The sequence below is a fragment of the Erinaceus europaeus genome, chromosome 18 (assembly GCF_950295315.1).
Source record: "Erinaceus europaeus chromosome 18, mEriEur2.1, whole genome shotgun sequence".
In the NCBI taxonomy this organism is placed as follows: Eukaryota; Metazoa; Chordata; class Mammalia; order Eulipotyphla; family Erinaceidae; genus Erinaceus; species Erinaceus europaeus.
In genome coordinates this window covers 3,453,337-3,475,835 of record NC_080179.1, presented here as the reverse complement: position 1 = coordinate 3,475,835, position 22,499 = coordinate 3,453,337, and the positions used below count along the sequence as shown (strand labels likewise).

The 22,499-nt window shown below is 46.3% G+C and overlaps 1 protein-coding gene across 5 annotated transcripts in view; it reads left to right on the top strand.

Moving 5' to 3' along the window:
• MYO1B (myosin IB) overlaps window positions 1–22,499 on the top strand; it is a 178,784-nt gene that overhangs the window by 145,389 nt on the left and 10,896 nt on the right. For 2 of the 5 annotated variants that reach the window (XM_060177564.1, XM_060177565.1), the window contains exons 17-26: window positions 967–1,193; window positions 3,364–3,564; window positions 5,134–5,227; window positions 7,111–7,260; window positions 9,621–9,689; window positions 11,954–12,040; window positions 12,341–12,427; window positions 15,142–15,228; window positions 19,451–19,525; window positions 22,317–22,451. In XM_060177564.1, the coding sequence (XP_060033547.1) occupies window positions 967–1,193; window positions 3,364–3,564; window positions 5,134–5,227; window positions 7,111–7,260; window positions 9,621–9,689; window positions 11,954–12,040; window positions 12,341–12,427; window positions 15,142–15,228; window positions 19,451–19,525; window positions 22,317–22,451 (1,212 nt within the window). The remainder of the gene's footprint in view (window positions 1–966; window positions 1,194–3,363; window positions 3,565–5,133; window positions 5,228–7,110; window positions 7,261–9,620; window positions 9,690–11,953; window positions 12,041–12,340; window positions 12,428–15,141; window positions 15,229–19,450; window positions 19,526–22,316; window positions 22,452–22,499) is intronic. The other 3 variants (XM_060177566.1, XM_060177567.1, XM_060177568.1) reach the window with 3 other exon arrangements.

Here is a 22,499-nt window from a genome sequence, read left to right as displayed (position 1 = left end):
GCGGTGAAGCAGGTCTGCAGGTGTCTATCTTTCTCTCCCCCTCTCTGTCTTCCCCTCCTCTCTCCATTTCTCTCTGTGCTATCCAACAACGACAACAACAATAATAACTACAACAATAAAACAACAAGGGCAACAAAAGGGAATAAATAAATATTAAAAAAAAAAAAAAAGGAAACACTGACAAAAACCATAGGTTAAGAGGGGCACAACTCCACACACTTCCCACCACCAGAACTCCGTATCCCACCCCCTCCCCTGACAGCTTTCCTATTCTCTATCCCTCTGGGAGTATGGACCCAGGGTCACTGTGGGATGCAGAAGGTGGAAGGTCTGGCTTCTGGAATTGCTTCCCCGCTGAACATGGGTGTTGGCAGGTGGATCCATACTCCCAGCCTGCCTCTCTCTTTCCCTCGTGGGTAACTGATTCTTAACAATGCATTTTGTAATTAAATCTGCTGTATGAATACATCTTTTTTATTTCAAGACATAGCAGTTGTTTCTCTTCTTTCCATTAGCCTATGTCATTAGAAGATCATTTCCTGGTCAATTTCTCTGTTGACTCAGGATGTCTATGAAAATATTCATGCCACTTCTGTCTCCCCAGTCTACTTTTAAACTGACCAGAATTGGCACACGTGAACTACAAAATAAAAGTAAGACCTCGAAAATATGTTCAAACACCAAAAGAAACAAAAATCCTCTGAAAATGTTATGATAACATTTTTGAAACTTATTGTTGCAAAGGTCTGAAGAGTAATAGAATTTTTTAACTCTTTGATTTAAACAGATGGAATTTAAACTTTCAGGCTAATTCAGAATTGGAGTATGACTAATGTGTTGGGAAAAAAAAATTTTTTTTGATGGAGTAAGAAGAGCCTGGAGTATAGATAGTGTTGGAGTATTTTTAACTTCAGTTTGACATCTGTTAAGCGTTGTGTCAACAGCTGTCCCATGTCCTACTTCTAGGTGCTGTATCAGGTGGAAGGATTTGTTGACAAAAATAATGACCTTCTCTATCGAGATCTGTCTCAAGCCATGTGGAAGGCCAGTCACACCCTCATCAAGTCTCTGTTTCCTGAAGGGAACCCTTCTAAAATCAATTTGAAAAGGCCTCCTACTGCAGGCTCACAGTTCAAGGCCTCTGTGGCTACTCTGATGAAAAATCTACAAACCAAGAATCCAAACTACATCAGGTATGTCTGCACGCCTGATCCCGTTGGCAGGTCAGAAGAAAGGGACTCGAGGGAAAGCATGTGCCTGCTGGCTTGTTGTATTCGCTTTGCTGAACAGATTTTTCAGGGCCAGGTGGTGGCTCACCTGTTTAAATGCACAGAGCCCGAAGTACAAGGACCTGCTCACAGATCCAGGTTGGAGCCCCAGCTCCCCACCTGCAGGGGGGTCACTTCACAAGCAATGAAGCAGGCCTGCAGGTGTCTGTCTTTCTCTGTCTCCTCATCCTCTCTCAATTTCTCTGTCCAATCCGATCAAATGGGAAGGAAAAAAAGGCCACCAGGAGCAGTAGATTCATAGTGCAGGCACCGAGCCCCCACGGTAACCCTGGAGGCAAAAAAAAAAAAAACAACCATCAGTGCACCCTTTTCCTTCTACTAGCAAATAAAGAGCCAAAAAAGGAAAAATAATTGGGGGGTGGGTGAGGTGGCGGGGAATAGAATGGGTGCTTAAGGAAATAGACATACAAGGACTCTCAACTTCCTCTGTGGAGTTTTACAATAAGAAGCAGTGAGGCTTTGGCGTAAGATTCTTTTGTTGGATTCAGTTTAAATCTGTGTTATGCTTACTTAAAACTCAACAGTAAATTAGGTGGAATGTTAGTTATAGGTGGCTCTGTTGTTAAGGTAGTAAGTTGTTAAGATAGCTTCTTTCCCATGAGAATTATAGTTCCAGAAATAATGATAATAATTATTATTACTGTTATTCCTAAAACAATCTGTTTTTTTTCCCCAAGGATAAAAAGAGTTGCTTAAAAAAGCCTTTTCAGGTATGTTAGGTATAACCACCACAAGAGTCAGTCAAGAAAAGCTACGATTAGAGTTTGTACTGTGTGTATTTGTTCAGCTAGAGGAGAGGAGAGGTGTGTCTAGCAGGTTGGATTTCGCTTGACACAGCCATGCCCGACCTGCACTTTCTGTAGCTGACTTTGAAGACTCAATTATGAGCCGACTAGAGTGAGGGAGCATTTGTGCTTTACTTACATGCCTGATATCTAGATTTTTAGGCAAAATTTTCAGGTTTGATTGCAGTTATGTTAGACCCTCAGTAGCTATCGATTGTAGTTGCAAAGAAAAAAATAACGGGTCGGAGCCAGGAGGCAGCACACTTGGTTAAATGCACACTTTACAGGGCGCAAGGACCCAGGTTCAAGCCCCTCGTCCCCACCTGCAGGGGGAAAGCTTCATGAGTGTGGTGAAGCAGGGCTGCAGGGGTCTCTCGACCTGCCCCACAATGTCTCTGTCTCTATTCTGTAATAAAGACTGTTTATGCTTTTAAAAAAAGTTATTTTTTAAATGATGAATTGGTTTCATTCTCAACTGATTACATTTAAATTATATATTTATTTCTTTAGCACTAAGAAAAAGCTCACTGGGTAGGTCATGTGCCTTGTTATCTGTTCAGTCCACGTTTGAGCCCTGACTCCGCAGGGAAGTGCCACGGTATTAGGATAACGTCTGCTCCAGTAGTGTCTGTCTGTCTGTCTGTCTGTCTGTCTATCTGTCTCTATAAAGTAATGTCTATCTATCTCTGTATCTCTATAAAGTCTACATCTATCTATCCATTCATCTGTCCATCTGTCTCTATAAAGTATATGTCTACCTATCTCTATAAAATATACGTCTCTCTGTCTATCTCTATAACATAGACATCTACCTATCTATCTCTATAAAATATAGATCAGCCCTGAAACCAGACGCCCAGTTTAAAATCTCAGACTCACCAGTAAGAATCTACCTAAATTGACTTTTGCTAATTTATTCAACCTCATTAAACAAATTTCCTCCTTCACAAAGTGGTAATAGGAAGGGGGGGGGGGGGAGAAATTGGCCCAGGAATAGTGCACAAGAAAGAAAAATCATTTTTAAGTCTCTTGAGTTTCGAGATACACTTAACATGAAGTGACACGTACAGATACTTTTATACCTTAATTATTTTCTTGCCATCGTAACCACTGGGTGAGCAGTGCCCAGCTCCTTGTCTTACAAAACCCCACAGTTCAGCACTCTTGTGTTGTTCATGGATCAACTAGAATCATCTCCTCTGGAAATAATCATATCGACTTTGCATTAGATGGACGGACAGATTCCTCAAAAATAGAATTTAAAGCTTAAACTTTTTGTTGCCTTTCAGGTGTATCAAACCAAATGATAAAAAGGCAGCTCACGTCTTCAGCGAGGCGTTGGTGTGCCATCAGATCAGGTACCTGGGGCTTTTGGAGAATGTCCGTGTGAGGAGAGCAGGCTATGCCTTCAGGCAGGCCTACGAGCCCTGCCTAGAAAGGTACAAAATGCTCTGCAGACAGACGTGGCCTCACTGGAAAGGGCCGGCAAGGTAAGAAGTTCATCGATGGTGTTCAGTGATGAAATCTTAAAGCATACGAGCGACGCTTTACTTCGTTGTCTTTGAAGGTAGAGAATGGCAGTGGGTGGGTGCCGGGGTCCCACCCTTGCGGAGCCGTATGTTCAGCTGGGAAGTGGCGTCGGGGAGTGGCAGCCCTGTTGTTAGTAAAACCAGATTGGAGTCTGTGGCTTGGCGCTGAGTAGTGTGGCCTCCATCTGATCCGCCCTCAGCAGCCAGTCCCAGGCGGAGAGCTGCACCGGGCCAGCTCGTAACGTAGAGCAGTTTCTACAAGCTTCCTTCACGCGAGAAGAAGAGAAATCAGCCCTCACCTGGGCAAAGACCTCTCTTCTGTTTCCACCCGTCTGAAATGTTACCCCTTCTCAGTGGGTCAGAGACACTGTCTCTGCACTATTACAAGAAAATCAGCAAGCCTGCTGCATGGACCGTAAAAAGAAATTTAAGGGGGGAGTCGGGCGGTGGTGCAGTGGGTTAAGCACACGTGGCGCAAAGCACAAGGACTGGCATAAGGATCCCGGTTCGAGCCCCCGGCTCCCCACCTGCAGGGGAGTCGCTTCCCAGGCGGTGAAGCAGGTCTGCAGGTGTCTGTCTTTCTCTTCCCCTCTCTGTCTTCCCTCCTCTCTCCATTTCTTTCTGTCCTATCCAACAACAATGACAGCAACAAAAATGATAAAACAACAAGGACAACAGAAGGGAAAAATAAATAAATATTTTAAAAAACATAAAAAAAAAGATATTTAAGGATTTCTGTTTCAGTTCGCTGGTGTTGGCCTTCATATTCTCATGGGGCCTAACCTCTGACCAGAACATCAACAGTGTTAGACCCTCGACTTGCATTACGAGAAGTGTATTGTGGTGCATTTAATGTCTTCGCCAAATGATACAGGCTCGAGGCATCCTTTCACTTTCTACTGCTAATTCTAGAACATCACAGTCGATGTTTGCAAGAATGTATTTGAGAGGCACTGCAGTGCCGCTGCCTATTCCACAGATGGGCAGGAAAGTTTGATGTTGAAACCAGGGTCTAAGGATGGCAAGAAAGATCAGAACCAAGTCCAGGCCTGGGTTCCCTGCCTAAGATCCATGTTCTGTTGGGCCTCATTGGTTTGGCACTTAGTACTCTCTTGGGCCCTGCCCACGGTCTGAGAGATGGGAACAGTGCTTAAGATGTTTTCGAGAATTAGTTGAGTGATTTTGAAATAGATCTGAGTTTCCTGCACACTGTCCTTGGTTGGCACTTTGGTATATGCATATTTGCTGCAAGTCTTGTCTCTGCTGATGAAACCAGGAATCTGACTTTACTGCTGTGTTTTCTTAGACTTTGTTGATCTGGACCCAATTTTCTTTCTTTTTAAACAGCATTTACTGGATTTGGGTATAATTGGAGGGACTTAAGTTTGAAAAGTCTGTGCTAGAAGGATGCATTTTGAAGAGTAATTATACTTGGAAATGAAGCTATTTCTTCATACCAGCAAGAGCCTGATAGCATGACTTAAAATGTGATAGGCTGCATTTGTAATTCATTGTTTTCATCTTTTATAGGGCTGGTGTAGAGGTTCTGTTTAATGAATTAGAATTTCCTGTGGAAGAATATTCCTTTGGTAGATCAAAGATATTCATCCGAAATCCAAGAACAGTATGTAATCAAAACTTTTACACTCTGACTGTATGCTTTAGTCATGTATACAAGGCCTTACAGTGTGTTTCACTTAAAATCAGTACACCCAAGTTACTGCCCAGAGTACCACTTTCTTTTCATAATCTCTCAAATTTTTCATTAATTTATTTGCAAATTTCAAAGACAATGGAGAAGTCAGGGTGAATGGAGAAAAGGTCCATGCTGTGGCGGTGGTCTGTTCTGGTTTTCATTTTGGTCTGCTCTGTTTTAACCTGAGTCATAACTCAACTCTGGCTCTTGGTGGTGCCGAGGATGGAACCTGGGACCTCTTGTCTGCATATCCTGTGCACCACCGCTGTGCTATCTCCTCATCCCCCAAGGGGTTTATTAATTTATTTATTTATAAAAAGGAAACACTGATAGGACCATAGGATAAGAGGGTTACAACTCCACACAATTCCCACCACCAGAACTCCGTATCCCATCCCCTCCCTTGACAGCTTTCCCATTCTCTATCCCTCTGGGAGTATGGACCCAGGGTCACTGTGGGATGCAGAAGGTGGAAGGTCTGGCTTCTGTAATTGCTTCCCCGCTGAACATGAGCGTTTATGGGTCGATCCATATTCCCAGCCTGTCTCTTTCTTTGAGGGTTTATTTTGAAGGAAACATCACTTAAGAAACATAAGGAGCCTGGTGGGCCAAGTAGTGTATGTGCTGTTTTGAGTCCCAGCACACCACCCCTAGCCTGGGAGGTTCTGTGGTGTAGAGGGTTCTGTTACTGTGGTATTTCTCCTCATTCATCTCTGTCTCTCTGCCTAAATGCAGAAGTGACCCAGAGCAGTGAAGTAGCGCATGTGTGAGACCCCATTCCACACACCACAGCCCTTAATACATCAGAAAAGCCTCTGTGATCTCTAGGAATTGAAGGGGAGTGATGTCTGGCTTTGTGATATCTGAGCCGTGCAGTGATGGTCGGGAAGTACTCAGAGTGACTAGAACTGCACGGAGTCTCAGTAGCAGAGAGCTGGCTGGCGGCTGGGAGGTTGTGAGCGTCTGAGAAATGTCTCAGTGGCTTTAGAGTCGCACTGGCCTCTGTCTCCCTGCTGTTGACAGCTGACTGCAGTGTGGAGAGATGAGCCTAAGCTTGGGGCACCTGTTCTGAGGATCAGACACTCAGAACCACTGGGATCTCGACTCTGGCTCTTGGATAAACTTCAGCAAATAATCAGAGCAGGCTGTCACCTGTACCGTCTACAGTGAAGACAGCTGATTCTCTTTTTTTTTTTTGCCTCCAGGGTTATTGCTGGGTGCTCGGTGCCTGCACTATGAATCCACTGCTCCTGGAGGCCATTTTCCCCATTTTGTTGCCCTTGATGTCATTATTATTGTCACTGCTGGATAGGACAGAGAGAAATGGAGAGAGGAAGGGAGACAGAGAAGGGGAGAGAAAGACAGACACCTGCAGACCTGCTTCACCGCCTGTGAAGCGACTCCTCTGCAGGTGGGGAGCCGGGGGCTCGAACCGGGATCCATATGCCGGTCCTTGCGCTTTGCACCACACGCGCTTAACCCGCTGTGCTACCGCCGGACCCCATGATTCTCCTTTTTTAGAGTTGTCTCCAACATCATGACACCTTTACCCCTTTCCTCTTTCTTTTTATTTTATTTACCTGGGTAGAGACAGAAATTGAGAGGGGAGTGGGGAGATAGAGAGACACCTGCTGCCCTGCTTCACCACTTGTGAAGCTCTCCCCCTGCAGGTGGGCCCCGGGGCTTGAACCTGGGTCCATGTGCACTGTAGCGTGTGCATTTAACCACTCGTGTGCCCACGCCTTGGCTCTTCCGTGGATGTCGTGGGTTTATGCGGGTTTCACGACCAGTCTGCTGTCCTTTCTTAATAGTTATTCAAGTTAGAAGACCTGAGGAAGCAGCGGCTCGAGGACCTGGCCACTCTCATCCAGAAGATCTACCGGGGCTGGAAGTGCCGCGCTCACTTCCTGCTGATGCGGACGAGCCAGACGGTGATCGCCGCCTGCTTCCGGAGATACGCGGTGAGAGCCCGGGGTGCGCTGTCCGGACGCAGGCCTGTGTCTTGCGTGTTTGACCCTCTGGGCTACTTGGTGATGTCTGAGGTTCCATGACTCTGGGCCACACCCTTCAGATAGAGAGCAGTGTTGTTTTCGATGGGCTATGTTGTTTTCGCCGGGCTGGCTTCACGGGCGGGTAACAGACGATCAGGGACTCATGGTTGAGCTGTAGGCAGTATCTCTTTATTCATGCAGTACGCAGCACAATCTAAGACGAGCTAAGTTAAACTCAGAGTACTCTAAAACTCACAATGCTATCTTTATATATACTTCCCAAGTAGGGTGGAAACAGGATGTGACATAGAGAGGGTGGAGAGAAAAGTGACTGGTGAAAATCAGAGTGTGACAAGGAGAGGATCAGGGTGTGACAAGGAGGGGGCGGAGCAGGCGAGAATCCTATCACTGAACCACCAATACCCTGGAGGGAGGTGCTTGTCAACAGTGGTTATGTAAATAGAATGCAGTGGTTATGTAAATAGAATAGTGTTAAGCAGGGGGGATTTAAACCAAATGAAGCAGAAGGGGTCTCATGCATACCAACAGAGCAGGGGTGTGTGGGCGTCGGCACACCTGGTTAAGTGCAAGTAGTACGAAGTGTAAGGACCTGGGTTCAAGCCCTCACTCCTCGCCTATGGCGGGGATGCTTCACAAGCGGCAAAGCAAGTAAGTCTGCAGGTCTCTCTCTCTCTCTCCTCTTCAATGTATGTCTGTCCTGTTCAATAAAATGGAAAAATTGGCCACCAGGAGCAGTGGCCTCGTAGTGCTGAACCCCCGAAGCCCTGAAGGAAAAAAAAATAGGAAGAGAGATGAGAGAGGGAGAGAGATGAGAGAGACCACAACACCAGAGCTTCAGCGTAGTGCAGTTTGGCCATGGGGCTCGAACCCAGACAGCATGTGTGGCAGTGCAGACACCTTACCCCACGAGCCATCTCTGGTCTTCTTGCCTTTTTTTTAAAGATGAGAAAACCAAGGCACTGGACTGTTAGTACCTTTAACTCTGTTACGGTTTCAAAGTGGCAGGGACTGAAGGCCAAGTCCAGGACCACTTCAAAGTTCCAGTTCCGTATAGCCGTTATCTTCTGCTAGTACAGACATCTGTATCTTGATTTTCGCATCAGATTGGAAGAGATAATGTCCTTTAGCTGTATGGTGTGGCCAGTTTTCTGAGATGACTGCCTGTCGTGCATTTATTTGCAGTACTGAAAAGCCACTCAATTCCAAAAATACGACACATTTTAGTAGCACGCTATGGGAAACATTCTAGTCAGCACTCACGTTTCAAGAACGGGCTCCCTACTCTCTCCATGCCCTCCGAGTTTTTGCCATAAAAATAAGAAAGGTTTCTGGGTTTTATGTTAGTTGAGAATCACTGCGCTGCAGCCTGGATCTTTAACTTGCCTCAGTGAGTAGTGACGTCTGCTACATGTGGGTGTGCCTGCAGGAAGGTGCTCTCCTGGGAGGCAGTTCCCACTTCAGATTGCTGGCTTGTGTCCACGACAAGCCCTTCAGTGCAGGATGGTGTCAGGTTCACATGGAGAGCCTTGCTGCCAAAGGACTTTATGCAAAATCAAAGTTCCATAAAGGTTTAGTCAGTTGATGTAAGCTTATTTACATTTGCTACCTGACTCCCCAGCTTGAGACAGAGAAAACGCAGCAAACCTAGAAGAAAGGATGAAGAGGGGCAGGCGGTGGTGCACCCGGTTTAGTGCTCACATTACAGTGCACAAGGACTTGGGTTCAAGCCCCTGGTCCCCAGCTGCAGGGAGAAAGCTTCACAAGTGGTGAGGCAGGGCTGCAGGTGTCTGTGTGTGTTGTGTGTGTGTGTGTGTGTGTGTGTGTGTGTGTGTGTGTGTCTGTGTCCCCCTTCCCTCTCAATTTCTGTCTCTATCCAATAATAAATAAATAAAAGTATTTTCAAAAGAAAGAAAGAAAGCAGAGTTGTTAGAGCTGGCCTAGTTAGATGCATGGTGAAGAGAAGAATGGTACCGAGCAGAGAGAGAGCTCTCAAGCAGATGTTCACCTGGTTCTGTCTGCATTTGGTGTGTCCGTGCAGAATGTCTGCTGTGTGCCAGGTCTGTCGTGTACCCAGGAGTCCTGTGCCAGCTACCAGTTAATCATATTTCGCATCATGAAGCACCCTTTGGATTAACTAATGATTTTAGATTGCTTGCTCCTTTTTCCCTTCTCATTATGGTTCCCAGAAGGAATATGGGTGACCACGAGCTCAGAGTATGAAATGGGAGGTGTCCTTAGTCAGTCCTGGCAAGATGCGTGTCACACATGGGGAAACAGAGCCGCTGACATCTTCCGCTTTGATTCTGCAGCAACAGAAGAGGTACCGACAGACAAAGTGTTCCGCCCTGGTCATTCAGTCCTATAGCCGCGGTTGGAAGGTAAGTGTGAGAGAATTGATCTTATCAACAGAGGATAGTGTCTTCGGACTTGCCCTCCTGTAAACAGTCAGAGAGAAAGAGTAAATATTATGGGCCAGGCTGCGACTCGTGGCCAGGTCTGGGCTACTTCCTTCTAACGCACGTTCTTTTTTAAGTGCGTTGTTCTCTGAGCAGGGAGTTCTTGAAGTCAGAGTCTACATGCTTCCAGTATCCTCCTGACCCATGTTTCTGTGGGAAGTCGTGGCCCAGAGGCTGCCACACGGCCGCCTCTGTACTTAAGAATCAGCATCCCCCGGGAGCCAGGCGGTGGTGCAGCGGGTTAAGTGCAGGTGGTGCGAAGCGCAAGGATCAGCAGGAGGATCCCGGTTCGAGCCCCCGGCGCCCCACCTGCAGGGGAGTCGCTTCCCAGGCGGTGAAGCAGGTCTGCAGGTGTCTGTCTTTCTCTCCCCCTCTCTGTCATCCCCTCCTCTCTCCATTTCTCTCTGTCTTATCTAACAACAACGACAACAATAACTACAACAATAATAACAACAACAATGAAGATAACAAGGGCAACGAAAGGGGGAAAAAATTTTGAAGAAAAAGAATCAGCAGCCCTTCCAGAATGTCCTGCTGCTCGTCTCAGGCTGCCCTGCGCGCTTGTTAAAGCTCCAGCCGGGCTGGGGGGCGTCACTGCAGGCGGCCCGCTTGGCAGTCGCTGTGTCAGGCCTTGGTTAGGGGACATTCATCATGGTACAGGCTGTGAGTGAGCTCGAGTCTGCTGACTGTCATTGTGGAGCCAGGGAGCTAAGAACGGTGATGGTTTTTGCGTTTTTTAGGATTCTTTTGCGAACAAGACAAAGAAGTCTCCTGCATAGCATATAAAGGCCTGCAGGGCCGAGTCCCTGAAAGGCCGTGTCATTGCCGTAGAGCCAGGCTGGCTGTCTATTTTACATGGCACCTGTGGTCTTTTTGTGACAGCGACTGAGCTGTAATTCTGAGTCTGTGACCTTCGAAACCCCAAAATATTTGCTCCTGGTCATCTGCAGAGCGAGTTTACTGTCTCCTACTCCAGGTCAAACATGCTCCAGGCCCGTCCTGACCAGTTTCGAGATAGGGGATTCCGTGCAGTGGTCCGGAGCCTCCTCAAACTAGAGCCCTGGGGGGCAGGGTGGTGGCGCACCTGGTTGAGTGCACATGTTTTACAATGCGCAAGGACCAGGGTTCGAGCCCCCAGTCCCCACCTGCAGGGGGAAAGCTTCACAAGTGGTGAAGCAGGGCTGCAGGTGTCTGTCTGTCTCTCTCCCTCTCTGTCCCTCCCTTCCCTCTCGATTTCTGACTGTCTCTATCCAATCAATCAATAAAGATAATAAAAATTTTTTTCAAAAAAAACTAGAGCCCTGGGTCAGGGAGCCCCGTGGCATCAGTCACGCTTTGTCTAGTCCAGTGAACAAGCTAAAGAGCTGTGAGGGACACCCCAGAAAATGCAGACTCCCACAGCTAGCTGTCCGGCCTTCTCGGGCTGGAGTGCTCAGCCTTGGCTTCCAGTCTCCAGCCTGGGGCCGGGAGGAGCATGGCTCCGAGGCTGTCTCTAAACTCCATGTCCCCTGATCCCCACTGCCTCACGCTTTCCAGCATCTACTAGGAAGAAGCTGCTAGTTCTGCACCAGTGAAACTGTTTTAGTTCAGCACAATGGAAACGTGACTTTCGAATTAACGTATAGTTATCGATAGAATTCAGACACTAAGAGTAAGTGTGAGAAGTGTGAGAAATGGGCACTGCTGGATCACTGTGGAGTCTCTGACCGTATGCTGCCAAGGATTGCGTTTGTCTAGTGTGCTGTAGCTTCTACTGCTGTTATCACGTTTCTTTCTCTTTTTTTAAAATATTTATTTTCCCTTTTGTTGCCCTTGTTTAATTATTGTTGTTGTTATTAATGTCGTTGTTGTGGGATAGGACAGAGAGAAATGGAGAGAGGAGGGGAAGACAGAGAGGGGGAAAGACAGACACCTGCAGACCTGCTTCACCGCCTGTGAAGCGACTTCCCTGCAGGTGGGGAGCCAGGGGCTTGAACCGGGATCCTTACTCTGGTCCTTGCGCTTTGCGCCACGTGCGCTTAACCCGCTGCGCTACCGCCCGACTCCCCTGTCATCACGTTTCTTTCTGCCTCAGAGTAGATCCAGGCGGGCCGCTTCCTCTTTCTCACCTGCCCATGGGCATTACTATTACATTGTTCAGGTCGCATCGGAGGGGTTAACTTTCTCTTGGCACATCTGTCCCTTAGGCTCGAAAAATCCTGCGGGAATTGAAGCATCAGAAACGTTGTGAGGAAGCAGCCACCACCATTGCGGCCTACTGGCACGGTGCCCAGGTAGGACAGTGATGCCCCCTCCACCCCTCCCCAAGGAAGGCAGCTGGGTTCGGGTTTGAGGGCATTGCAGAGTCGTGACGCTCACTCTGGGACAGAAAGACTCCCCTCGCTTAAGCTCCTGAGCACGCCTTGGCCTCTCGCTCTCTCTGGCGGGGTGGTGTGGGGTGGTGGCACACGCTTTAGCGTTGGTCACTGCGTAGTGGTGACCGGTGTCTGGCTTGTCTTCTTTCTCCACTGGGAAGCAGCAGTCACCTTTCCTGCCTTACACTTTTCTGTAACTCCTTTTCAAATGCATCACAGGCGCGAAGGGAACTGAGCCGGCTGAAGGAGGCGGCTAGGAATAAACATGCTATTGCGGTTATTTGGGCTTACTGGCTTGGATCTAAGGTACTCGATGTGCACCTCCCGTCCTCCATCCGCCCTGGCTCCCGCAGTAACCGGTCTGTCTCTAGCATAGGAGTAGAAGGATGACTACACTTAACAGCCGCTCACACGGGTGCATGTGCTAGGAGCCGGACTGAATACGGCTGGAGATATTAGTGCCACCGCTGCATGAAGGAAGCGTAGCATGTGTAAGCAGGAGAAGACGGAGTGCCTGCTAATAGCATGCTTGTATAAATGCTCTTAGGGAGGAAGGAAGGAAGGAAGGAAGGAAGGAAGGAAGGAAGGAAGGAAGGAAGGAAGGAAACCCATATCTAGCATGCACATTTAGTTTCTCTTTTTCCTCCTCCCTGAGGATTTTGTACAAGTGTTGGGGGCCGGGAGCATGCTGGAGAGCTTGAGTATTTGGTCATTTGCAATGTGTCGGCCATAGTGACACTCTGGGTGCATGCCTTACAAAGATATTAATCCACAAATGAATTGGTTTTTTTTTTAGACTCATCACAACAAAATATTGATAATTATAAGCAGAATATCACATGTGAAAGGAGTCCACTGTGATGTGACTGAAAGCAGCATTCATGCAAAGCTAGCTAGAGCTGCCACCCAGGAATCTCTGGAATTTCAGCATCAGCTGTTTGTTTTCAGGAACAAAGGCCTCCTGAGTACTCCCTCTAATCCCCAGGCAGAGTCGTGGGCTCTATGAACATTTCACATTCCCCGAGGGACAAGGTTTTTGATGTTTTTGTTACTTAGAGAATCAAAGGTCATCTCTAAAAATGTGTGTTCCCATTAGAAATGGGGCTATCAGTGGCGGCCTATGTTTTTCAAGTCTACCTTGTCAACATCTCGTGAGAACAACAAGGAAGGCTAACATTTGTCTACAAAGACCTTCATGTGACAAAAGCCAACCAGAGTTGTTCATTTGTGGTCTCCCTTGAAATTCTGTGAGCGACAGACTAGTTGAGCCAAGTGGCCACTGAGTGGCCTGTTCTAGCTGGGACAGTGTTCTCAGCCAACTGTTCCCGGACCGCTCACTGGATCAGCTCGCTCCCCACTCACAGTACCCAGTACTGTAGTGCACAAGCGATGCTCTATCTTTCCTGTCTTTTAGAATAACCCACGTCAGATTAATTTTTCCCAAAGATTCCTTTAAAAAAAAAAAACAAAACCCTATGTAAGATGTTAAGATGTTCCCTTTTTTGTTTTGCTTTGGTAGATTCCGTTGTTTGGGATCTTGATAAATAGTGAATTTTTACACGTGCCATGTGTTCTCTTTGTCTAGCTGGAAAGAATGTTAAATTTTGGAGGCTTTTTTATGTGCTTGTCTGGATTTCAGACAAGCCACCCTATTCCCTTCCAGTTTTTTTTTTTTTCTTTTGGAAGAGGCTTCATTATTTTATTTATCTATTTATTTATTTAATTTTGGAATGAGACAGAGATTGAGGGTATGGGAAGATAGAAAGGGAGAGAGAGAGAGAGACACCTGCAGCACAGTGGCACTGCTCGCAAAGCTTCCCCCTGCAGAGGCCCCACTGCACTGTACTGTGTGTGCCGGGCCTGGTTTGCCTGGGCCCTTCCTTCCGGTTCTCTAAAGGACTGCGCTCTAGCTGGTCTTGAATGTGTCCTTTATGAAGGAGCCCGGGAAGTCACAGCCTCCTTCGTCTCCTACTGTGGAGATAGGGGACCTTACTGTGACCACTACGTGCCGCTGGGCTGGCCGTTCTCAGTGAGGAACGTGGAAAAGGAATCTGAGAAGGAGAGAGAATGGAGGACTTGGGAGGTAAAAAGGAATGGGGGAAGAATTACTTCAGAGTCGTCCCCTCCCATTTTTATTCAGTGGAACAGAAAGAAATTGAACGGGTTGGAGACAGGGAGAGAGAAAGTAGACACCCGCAGACCTGCTTCACTACTTGTGAAGCGCCCCTGCTGCAGGTGGGGAGCGGGGACTCAAACCTGGATCCTTACGCTCAGTACTAGAGTACTGTGTGTTTTGACCTGGGTGCGTTACCGCCAGGCCCTGGATAACTTCAGACTTCACACAGATGGCCCTCCTCAAAAATGTTGGCCCCGGGAGTTGGAGTTAGGCGGTAACGCAGCGGGTTAAGCGCACATGGCGCAAAGCGCAAGGACCAGAGTAAGGATCCGGGTTCGAGCCCCCGGCTCCCCACCTGCAGGGGAGTCGCTTCACAGGCGGTGAAGCAGGTCTGCAGGTGTCTGTCTTTCTCTCCCCCTCTCTGTCTTCCCCTCCTCTCTCCATTTCTCTCTGTCCTATCCAACAACGATGACATCAATAATAACTATACCAATAAAACAACAAGGACAACAACAGGGAATAAATAAATAAATAAATATTAAAATAATAATAATGTTGGCCCCAAACTGAGAAACGTTATGCATGTATAAACTATTGTATTTACTGTCGACTGTAAAACAAAACATCAATCTTCCAATAAAGAAATATACAAAAAAAAGACAATCAAAAAGAAAAGATAAGAATGTCAGTCCCTGTTCCGGGACAGAGGCTCAGCACACTGCAGTGCAGAGAACTGGGCCGGCCTGGCACTGGCGCTTTGGATTTCGGTGAACATGCACTGTTCCTCTGTCACTCGGACAGCCTGCTCGTAAACCAGCTATCTGTTTGGTGGGGGTGTCTTTCCCGGTCGTCTGTGCTGTCTGCATTGGGCCGTCTCTGTCATTTACTATCTAAAACGTTCTAGGCTCGGAGGGAGTTGAGACGCTTGAAGGAAGAGGCTAGACGTAAGCATGCTGTCGCTGTCATTTGGGCTTACTGGCTTGGACTGAAGGTACTTACTTCTTCAACCTCTTCTCTCTGTCCAGGGTGAACTCAACGAAGCTTAACACCCACTAACCCTCAGAAAACTCTGGGGTTTGCTTGCTCATGGTCTGCACAGTCTTCTACAATGTCATCTTGCCTAATTGTGTTTCTTTTCGGAAAACAAACCTGTACGCTAACATTCCCTGATTGTTTTGTTTTTGTGCTGTGTTCATTTAATTAAGTTTCCTTTTTAAAAATTATGTACTTATTCACGAGAAATGATGGGAGAGAGGAAAAACCAGGCATCGCTCTGGTACATGTGCTGCCGGGGATTGAACTCAGAACCTCATGCTGGAGAGTCCAATGCCTTATCCACTATGCCACCTCCCAGACCATTTCATTAAGTTTCAAGTAATAACTAAGCAACCTGTCTTATCCAAGACACGTTATTCTTTCCATGCTGTGTGTCTTTATGAGACCGAAAGGTTTTGTTTGTTTTGTTTTCATTTATGAGACAGAGTTCTGTTCACTGAGCTGAGAGCCGACCTGCCACCTGCAGTGGGGCAGGAGTGAGGGGGTCAAACCTTTGCCTCCCTCTCACACCCTCTTCTGCTCCAGTGATGGCACCTGGGCAGAGCTTGCTTTAATTTTTTTATATTAGTTTTCTTTATTGTATAGAGACAGCCAGAGACCGAGAGGGTAGGAGGGAATCGGAAGGGAGAGAGACAGAGACTCCTGTAGCACTGCCCCACCACTTGTAAAGCTTTCCCCCTACAGGTGGGAGCTGGAGGCTCGAACCTGAATCCTTGCTCATTGTAACATGTGCGCTCAACCAGGTGTGCTACCACCCAGCCAGCCCCCTGGACCAGAGTCTTCTTCAAAGTAATCACCATGCTAATTTTTCAGCATAGAAAACCAGATGATTTTACATCAACAAATAGATTTATTTTGGCAAGGACCATCTGTCGGTCATTTAATGAAAGTAACTGGAAACTCAAATACATTATAATTTAGGGTAGGGCTTATTTCCAAGTGGTACTTACTTTAGATAAAGATGCACTTAGGGAAATGTGATTCTGAGCCCCAGAGCACTATTTAGAAAAGACCTTCCTGGTACTCTTGCCGTGGAGAACCACCCCATACTGCCATCTGGGAGCAGAAGTAGACCCCCTTGGCACTATTTCTAGACAGTATTTCTGCTTTAGTTCGCAGCGTTTTTATTTTCCTAAAGACTTAACTATTATCTAGGAAACTGTTGACTGAATTTGGACAGCATTGGTAGTAAGTTCTATTTTTAAACCATCTGTACTCTTTTCTTGAAAATCTACCCTATCAACTTTTTAGTAAGTTAGCATCTTAGGGTATCCTGAATAGTCTTTAAGTAATTCTCAAGTAATTAACAGGTAGCAAATAGGAGTTTAATATTTCTATTTCAAGAATTCCTCAACAAATTTAATGATCACATTTTTAAGTCAAGGTTAATGATCGTATTTGCCCGATTTTCACATTCTAATCTGATTTTCGATTTTCATAAAAGGACAGAACAAGCAACACTGAATCGGGACTTTATATTCTGTAACGATTTCTTCCAGCTGTAACGTATTAATCCTTAGTCTTCTGAGCCTATCTGAATGGAATATGAAAACACTCTCACGTTAGTGCGGTGTGCTGGCATCCTATAAGCAAAATCCAGCTCGTATTATAAGCTGGTGGTAAATCAGTACAATTTCAATTAAAAATCTGTAGGTGAATTTTGTTTTAGCTGAAAATTGGGCTCTACTCTAGATATGCCTGTTGTTTCACTGTTTCCAACAAGACAGATACTTCGATATGTTACTATCACTGTTGCTATGAAATAGGAAAACGACTCTCAGGAGTCCAAGGTTAGAATTTTGTCCTTTTGGCACTGGGGAGGTAGCATAATGGTTATGCAAAAAGCCTTCCAAGTCTGAGGCTCTGAGGTGCCAGGTTCAATCCCCAGCACCACCATAAGCCAGAACTGAGCAGTGTTCTGGTAAAAATTTAAAAAAAAGAATTTTGTCCTTTTAAGGAGAGCTGTATCAGTATGAGCAGTCATCTTTTCCTTTGCAGAGACTCGATTCTTCCTATGTAAGTGGTCGCAAAGTTCTCCAAACCACTGTCGGGCTTCCGCGCAGGCTTTAACTGTACAGCAACGGTCTGTCCTCAGTACAGACAGGTGCGGTGCGGTGAGCTCGATTACAGTGAGTTCTAACTCAACACAGCAGGCCACCTAGAATATTTCTGAGAATACTTTCACTGGTTTAACATACTTTCTTTCCTACACCACTGTGATTTCAATTAATAAGCACACGTTTTTGGGTTTTTTTTTTTTCTTCTTGTTTCTTCAAACCACCTGTATTTGAGATCCACAAAGATTATGAATCTTATAATTCCCGAAGTGGACGAAAAATTTAAATCAACAACACGGAAAACAAATACAACTGAAAAAAAGTGTATATGTGATGTTTGAAGAGAGTTAGTTCTTAACTTATTTTAGAATTAATTTGCATTGATTAAGGAAATGTTTCTTATGAGTGTGTGGTTGTCACAGGGGTACAATTTCACATCTCCCCAAAATATGTGTCCACACAGCTCCTCCTTCTAAAAACTGAGCTCAGATGTCTAGAGGGACCAGGCTAGTCATGTGGATAATCAAGAGAGCCAAGTAGGAGGGGGACTGGGAAGCATGGGGCTTCCTGCAGTTGGGACCCTGAGTGCTTCTCGGAAAGGCTGCAGTCGTCACTGTCAGAGATTGTCTGCTGGGGACGAGGCTCACTCCTGCTAGACCCTGGCTTGTGTGCTATGATTATTGACCAGAGCACTAGTCAGCTCTGATTGATGCTGACTGGGGCATTGAATATGGGGCCCCACTACCTCAGTCATGAAAATGTTTTTATATAACCATCCTGCTGTCTCTACCAGTGGACCCTAGACAGTTGTAAAACGAACTACATTTGCATTTTTGCTGAAGTTGTTAACTTTTTTTTAAAGCTTTTTATTTATTTTTTTAAATATTTATTCCCTTTTGTTGCCCTTGTTGTTTTATTGTTGTAGTTATTATTGTTGTTGTTATTGATATCCTTGTTGTTGGATAGGACAGAGAGAAATGGAGAGAGGAGGGGAAGACAGAGAGGGGGAGAGAAAGACAGACACCTGCAGACCTGCTTCACCGCCTGTGAAGCGACTCCCCTGCAGGTGGGGAGCCGGGGTTCGAACCGGGATCCTTATGCCGGTCCTTGTGCTTTGCGCCACCTGCGCTTAACCCGCTGCGCTACCGCCCGACTCCCAGTTGTTAACCTTTAAATATGTGTGGGAAACACTCTTCTCCAAACTGGATTTGATGGGCCAGCTGCTGCCTCCCATCCTCTAACGTGGAAATATTTTATACAGTTAAAACGAGGGACTCGGAGCAAGAGAAAGGTGTGTGCCTACTTCCTGGAGATTGGCTTGTTTGCAAAATTCCAACTCTCCCATGTGTAGCTAGAGCCTAGTCACTATTTTAAATATTCTCCCCTTGGGTTTTTTTATTCATTCGGCAAACACCTCACTCATTTTTCTAGATTTTTTTTTTATGATAAAATAGACTGCCCTGGTCTCTGAGTTAGCTCCTTTGCCAGAGCTGTTCAGAGGAAGTACAGCCACATCAAAGAAGTGTCAAACACTGAAATCAAAGGGTGGTTTAAGGGCTGTGATTGTGTTTGGAGGAATGCTTGGGGTGAATATAAATGAATGCATAAAATGGCAGATATAGTGATTTTTAAAACTTTTTAAATGTTCTGTTGTTGTTAGTCACAGTGAGTTTTCCTGTGCAGGTACTGACGTCTTATCTTCACATGCAAAATGTTTTGAGAACCACGACAGAATTCATTGTATGTTTTTGCCTTCTTAAGAGCAATTTAAAGGGAAAATGGTTCGCTTTTTTTTTTAACTGAAGTGTATTTTGGTATGTGATGAGTTTTGAGCTATGCCCATAAAATGTTTCTTGACAAGTCATTCAGGTTTCTCTCAAGACTTCTTAGGACTAAGGACCTAAAGCATCAGGACGTTGTAGCATGATCAGTTTTCATCTCTGTATGAGTATGTTTCCGCCGTTTTACTGCCTATACAAAGACTTACAATTGTGCTTAGACCGCCTTTCTTCACTAGTAACAGATGTGTGTGTGTATGATTTTTTCCTGGGCATCTCTGTCCACACATTAACCATTGTATCCTGCAATTTCTTTTTAAAGGTGCGAAGAGAGTACAGGAAATTCTTCAGAGCCAATGCTGGGAAGAAAATTTATGAATTTACACTGCAGAGAATTGTAAGTTTGCCTTTTAGGTATGATTAATTAGCATTATTAGATTAACTAAAGTATCAAATCAATATCTGACTTGACTGTTAAGACTCCAGTCAGAACTAGGAGACTGAGAGATTGTGACCTTTTATTATCTCTCCTCAAATTCAGTCCAAGTGTGTTCATTACATCAACATTACGTATACGATTAATATATTCTTACTGGCAGAAGCAACGCACTTTGGGGAAAGTCGGACTCAAGAAATCCAGGTATCTCAGTTCAGGTTACTAGAACACAAACACTCTTACTCAAGCTACTGTCAGAAGCCAGTGGATGAATTTGAGGTGATGATGCTTAGCGAAGTGAGGGAAGACAAGCACCGGTGTGTTTGCTCCTACCTGGAGCCTAGGGAACTGGAATACATGCCCCTGGAGAAAATAAGTCAAACAGGAACGGTCTTGACGCCTTTGTGGTGATTACCACAGGAAGAGGGCGTGGTGGGAACCGTGCCCTGTAGCCCTCTGACCCTGTAACCTGCTGTTAATTACAAACCATAAGAAGCCCAAATACCATGAACGCCGGGGGCCAGGTGGAGGCGCACCTGGTGAAACACACACAGTGTGGAGCGCAAGGACCCACACAAGAATCAAGTTCAAGCCCCTGGTCCCCACCTGCAGTGAGGAAGCTTCACAAGTGGTGAAGCAGGTCTGCAGGTGTCCCTCTGTCTCTCTACCTCCCCGCATCTCTTTCGATTTCTCTCTGTTCTATCCAATTAAAAAGGGGGGGCAGTGGTCGCCAGGAGCAGTGGGTTCATGGTGCCAGCACCAAGCCCCGGCAATAACCCTGGAGGGCAGAGAAAGAAAAGGAAGTGAGGGAAAGAGGAATGTTTCGGTGCCATTTAGACAGTGAGTGCTTGTCCTTCTCGTTTCTGGTAGGACCTCTTCCTGGTTCCACTCACAAGGTGGAGTGAAAGAGAAAGACCTTGTCTGCCTCTTCTTAGCAGACTCCTGATCCCCCCGTGGGCACTCTGCCTTCAGGATTTCAGTTAAACCTCACTTCCTCCCACAGATCCGTCTCCTAAGACCACGGTGGGGGGGGGGGGGTAGGTAATAGTTTCAGCATAGGCGTATCTATGGGCAGTATCTATGCTGCCTGCTGCAGAGTCAACGAGCGAGGTCGTAGGAGTAGGAGTAGGGTTGGAGGAGAGGGAGTCCGCCGACACTGGCCCTCTGAGAAGCTTGTGTGTTGGGTGATGAGTGCAGACACAGGGACCTGCTTCCTCTGTAGTGACAGAGGCAGGTTGTGAGTTCATCAAGGCGCTTCTGTCGGCCTCATCTTGTCCTCTGCAAACTGGGAATAATAGCACTCACCTTGCGAAGCTGTGAGGATTCGGTTAGCGTGCTAATGTGAAGCCCTTTGATGCCTGGTCCGTGCTCAGTACAGATTGGAGCCACTGTTCTGTCGGCTCGGGCGGTGCTAGCCAGTAGGACGTTCTCTGCGCGTGACCTGCCGCTTGGCCATTCAAGAGAGCAGCCACAGACCACTGGAAGCCATCGACGCTTGGAATACGTGTGATAGGCGTGACAAGCTGGATTTATAAGTGGTTTTTTTTTTATTACGTAAAATTTAAATATAGCTGTTAGGTGACGGCACGCCTAATTGAACACACAACTCACCACATACAAGGACCTGGGTTCAAGCACCCATTTCACACCCGCAAGGGGGAAGCTTCTCAAACTGTGAAGCAGGGAGGGCTACAGGTCTCCTCTGTCCCTCTCCCTCTCTCTCTCCTCCCACTCTATCCCTTCTGTCTCTGTCATGGAGTATCCGGCTGGAGCAAGTAGTGGGAGACCCAGGGATGTGTGCATTTCACCACAAGCAGGGACCACCCCTGCCGCTCCTGTAGGGGATGGTGCAACAGGGCTGCGGGGCCTGTCTCTGCTGCTGCTTTTCTCTGTATATAAAAAGGAAGGAAGGAAAAAATTACTATGGGGGCCCGGTGGTGGTGCACGTGGTTAAGCACACGTACTATCAAGTTCAAGGATCTGGGTTTGAGCCCCTGCTCCCCACTTGCAGGAGGCCACTTCACAAGTGGCCAAGTAGGTCTGCAAGTGTTGGTCTTTCTCTCTGCCTCTCTATCTTCCCATCCCTCTCAATATCTCTCTGTCCTATCAAGTATAAGAGAAAGAGAGAGAGAAGAGAGGAAGGAAGAAAGAAAGGAAAGAAAGAAAGAAAGAAAGAAAGAAAGAAAGAAAGAAAGAGAGGAAAGAGGCCACTGGAAGCTGTGCCTTTACAATTTACAGTGCCTTGTGTAGTAACCCTAGAGGCTAAATTAATTCACTGAATATAAACAGGCATTGTACAGGGGCCAGGCAGTGGCGCACCTGGTTAAGCACACACATTCCAGTGAGCAAGGACCCAAGTTTGAGCCCCTGGTCCCCACCTGCAGGGGAAAGGCCTCACAAGTGGTGAAGCAGCGTTGCAGGTGTCTGTCTGTCTCTCTCCCTGTCTATCTCTACCTCCACTCAATTTCTTTCTCTACTCAATAATCAATAAATCAAAATATTTTAAAAACAAAAAACAGACAGGCAATGTGACTAGTCTCCTGCCTAATAAAATGTAGTCCTCTAAGTGTTGGTATTGATGTTAGTTTTCTTCTCTTAACGGTTTGTTGAAACTCAGATGCTCCCAACCCAACTCTTAAGAGCAAAACCACTTGAGAGGAGTTCAAAGTTTCATGGGCTAAAATCTGGCTGCTTCGCTTATCTTTGGTGCTGTATTTCACTCACTTGGTATTTTCTCTCCAACCCAACACAGGTGCAAAAGTACTTCTTGGAAATGAAAAATAAGATGCCTTCCTTATCACCAATAGACAAGAACTGGCCACCAAGACCTTACCTGTTCTTGGATTCTACTCACAAAGAGCTGAAAAGAATTTTCCACTTGTGGAGGGTAAAACGTCATAGTACATTTACCCCCCAGAGATTTCTTATCCTATCT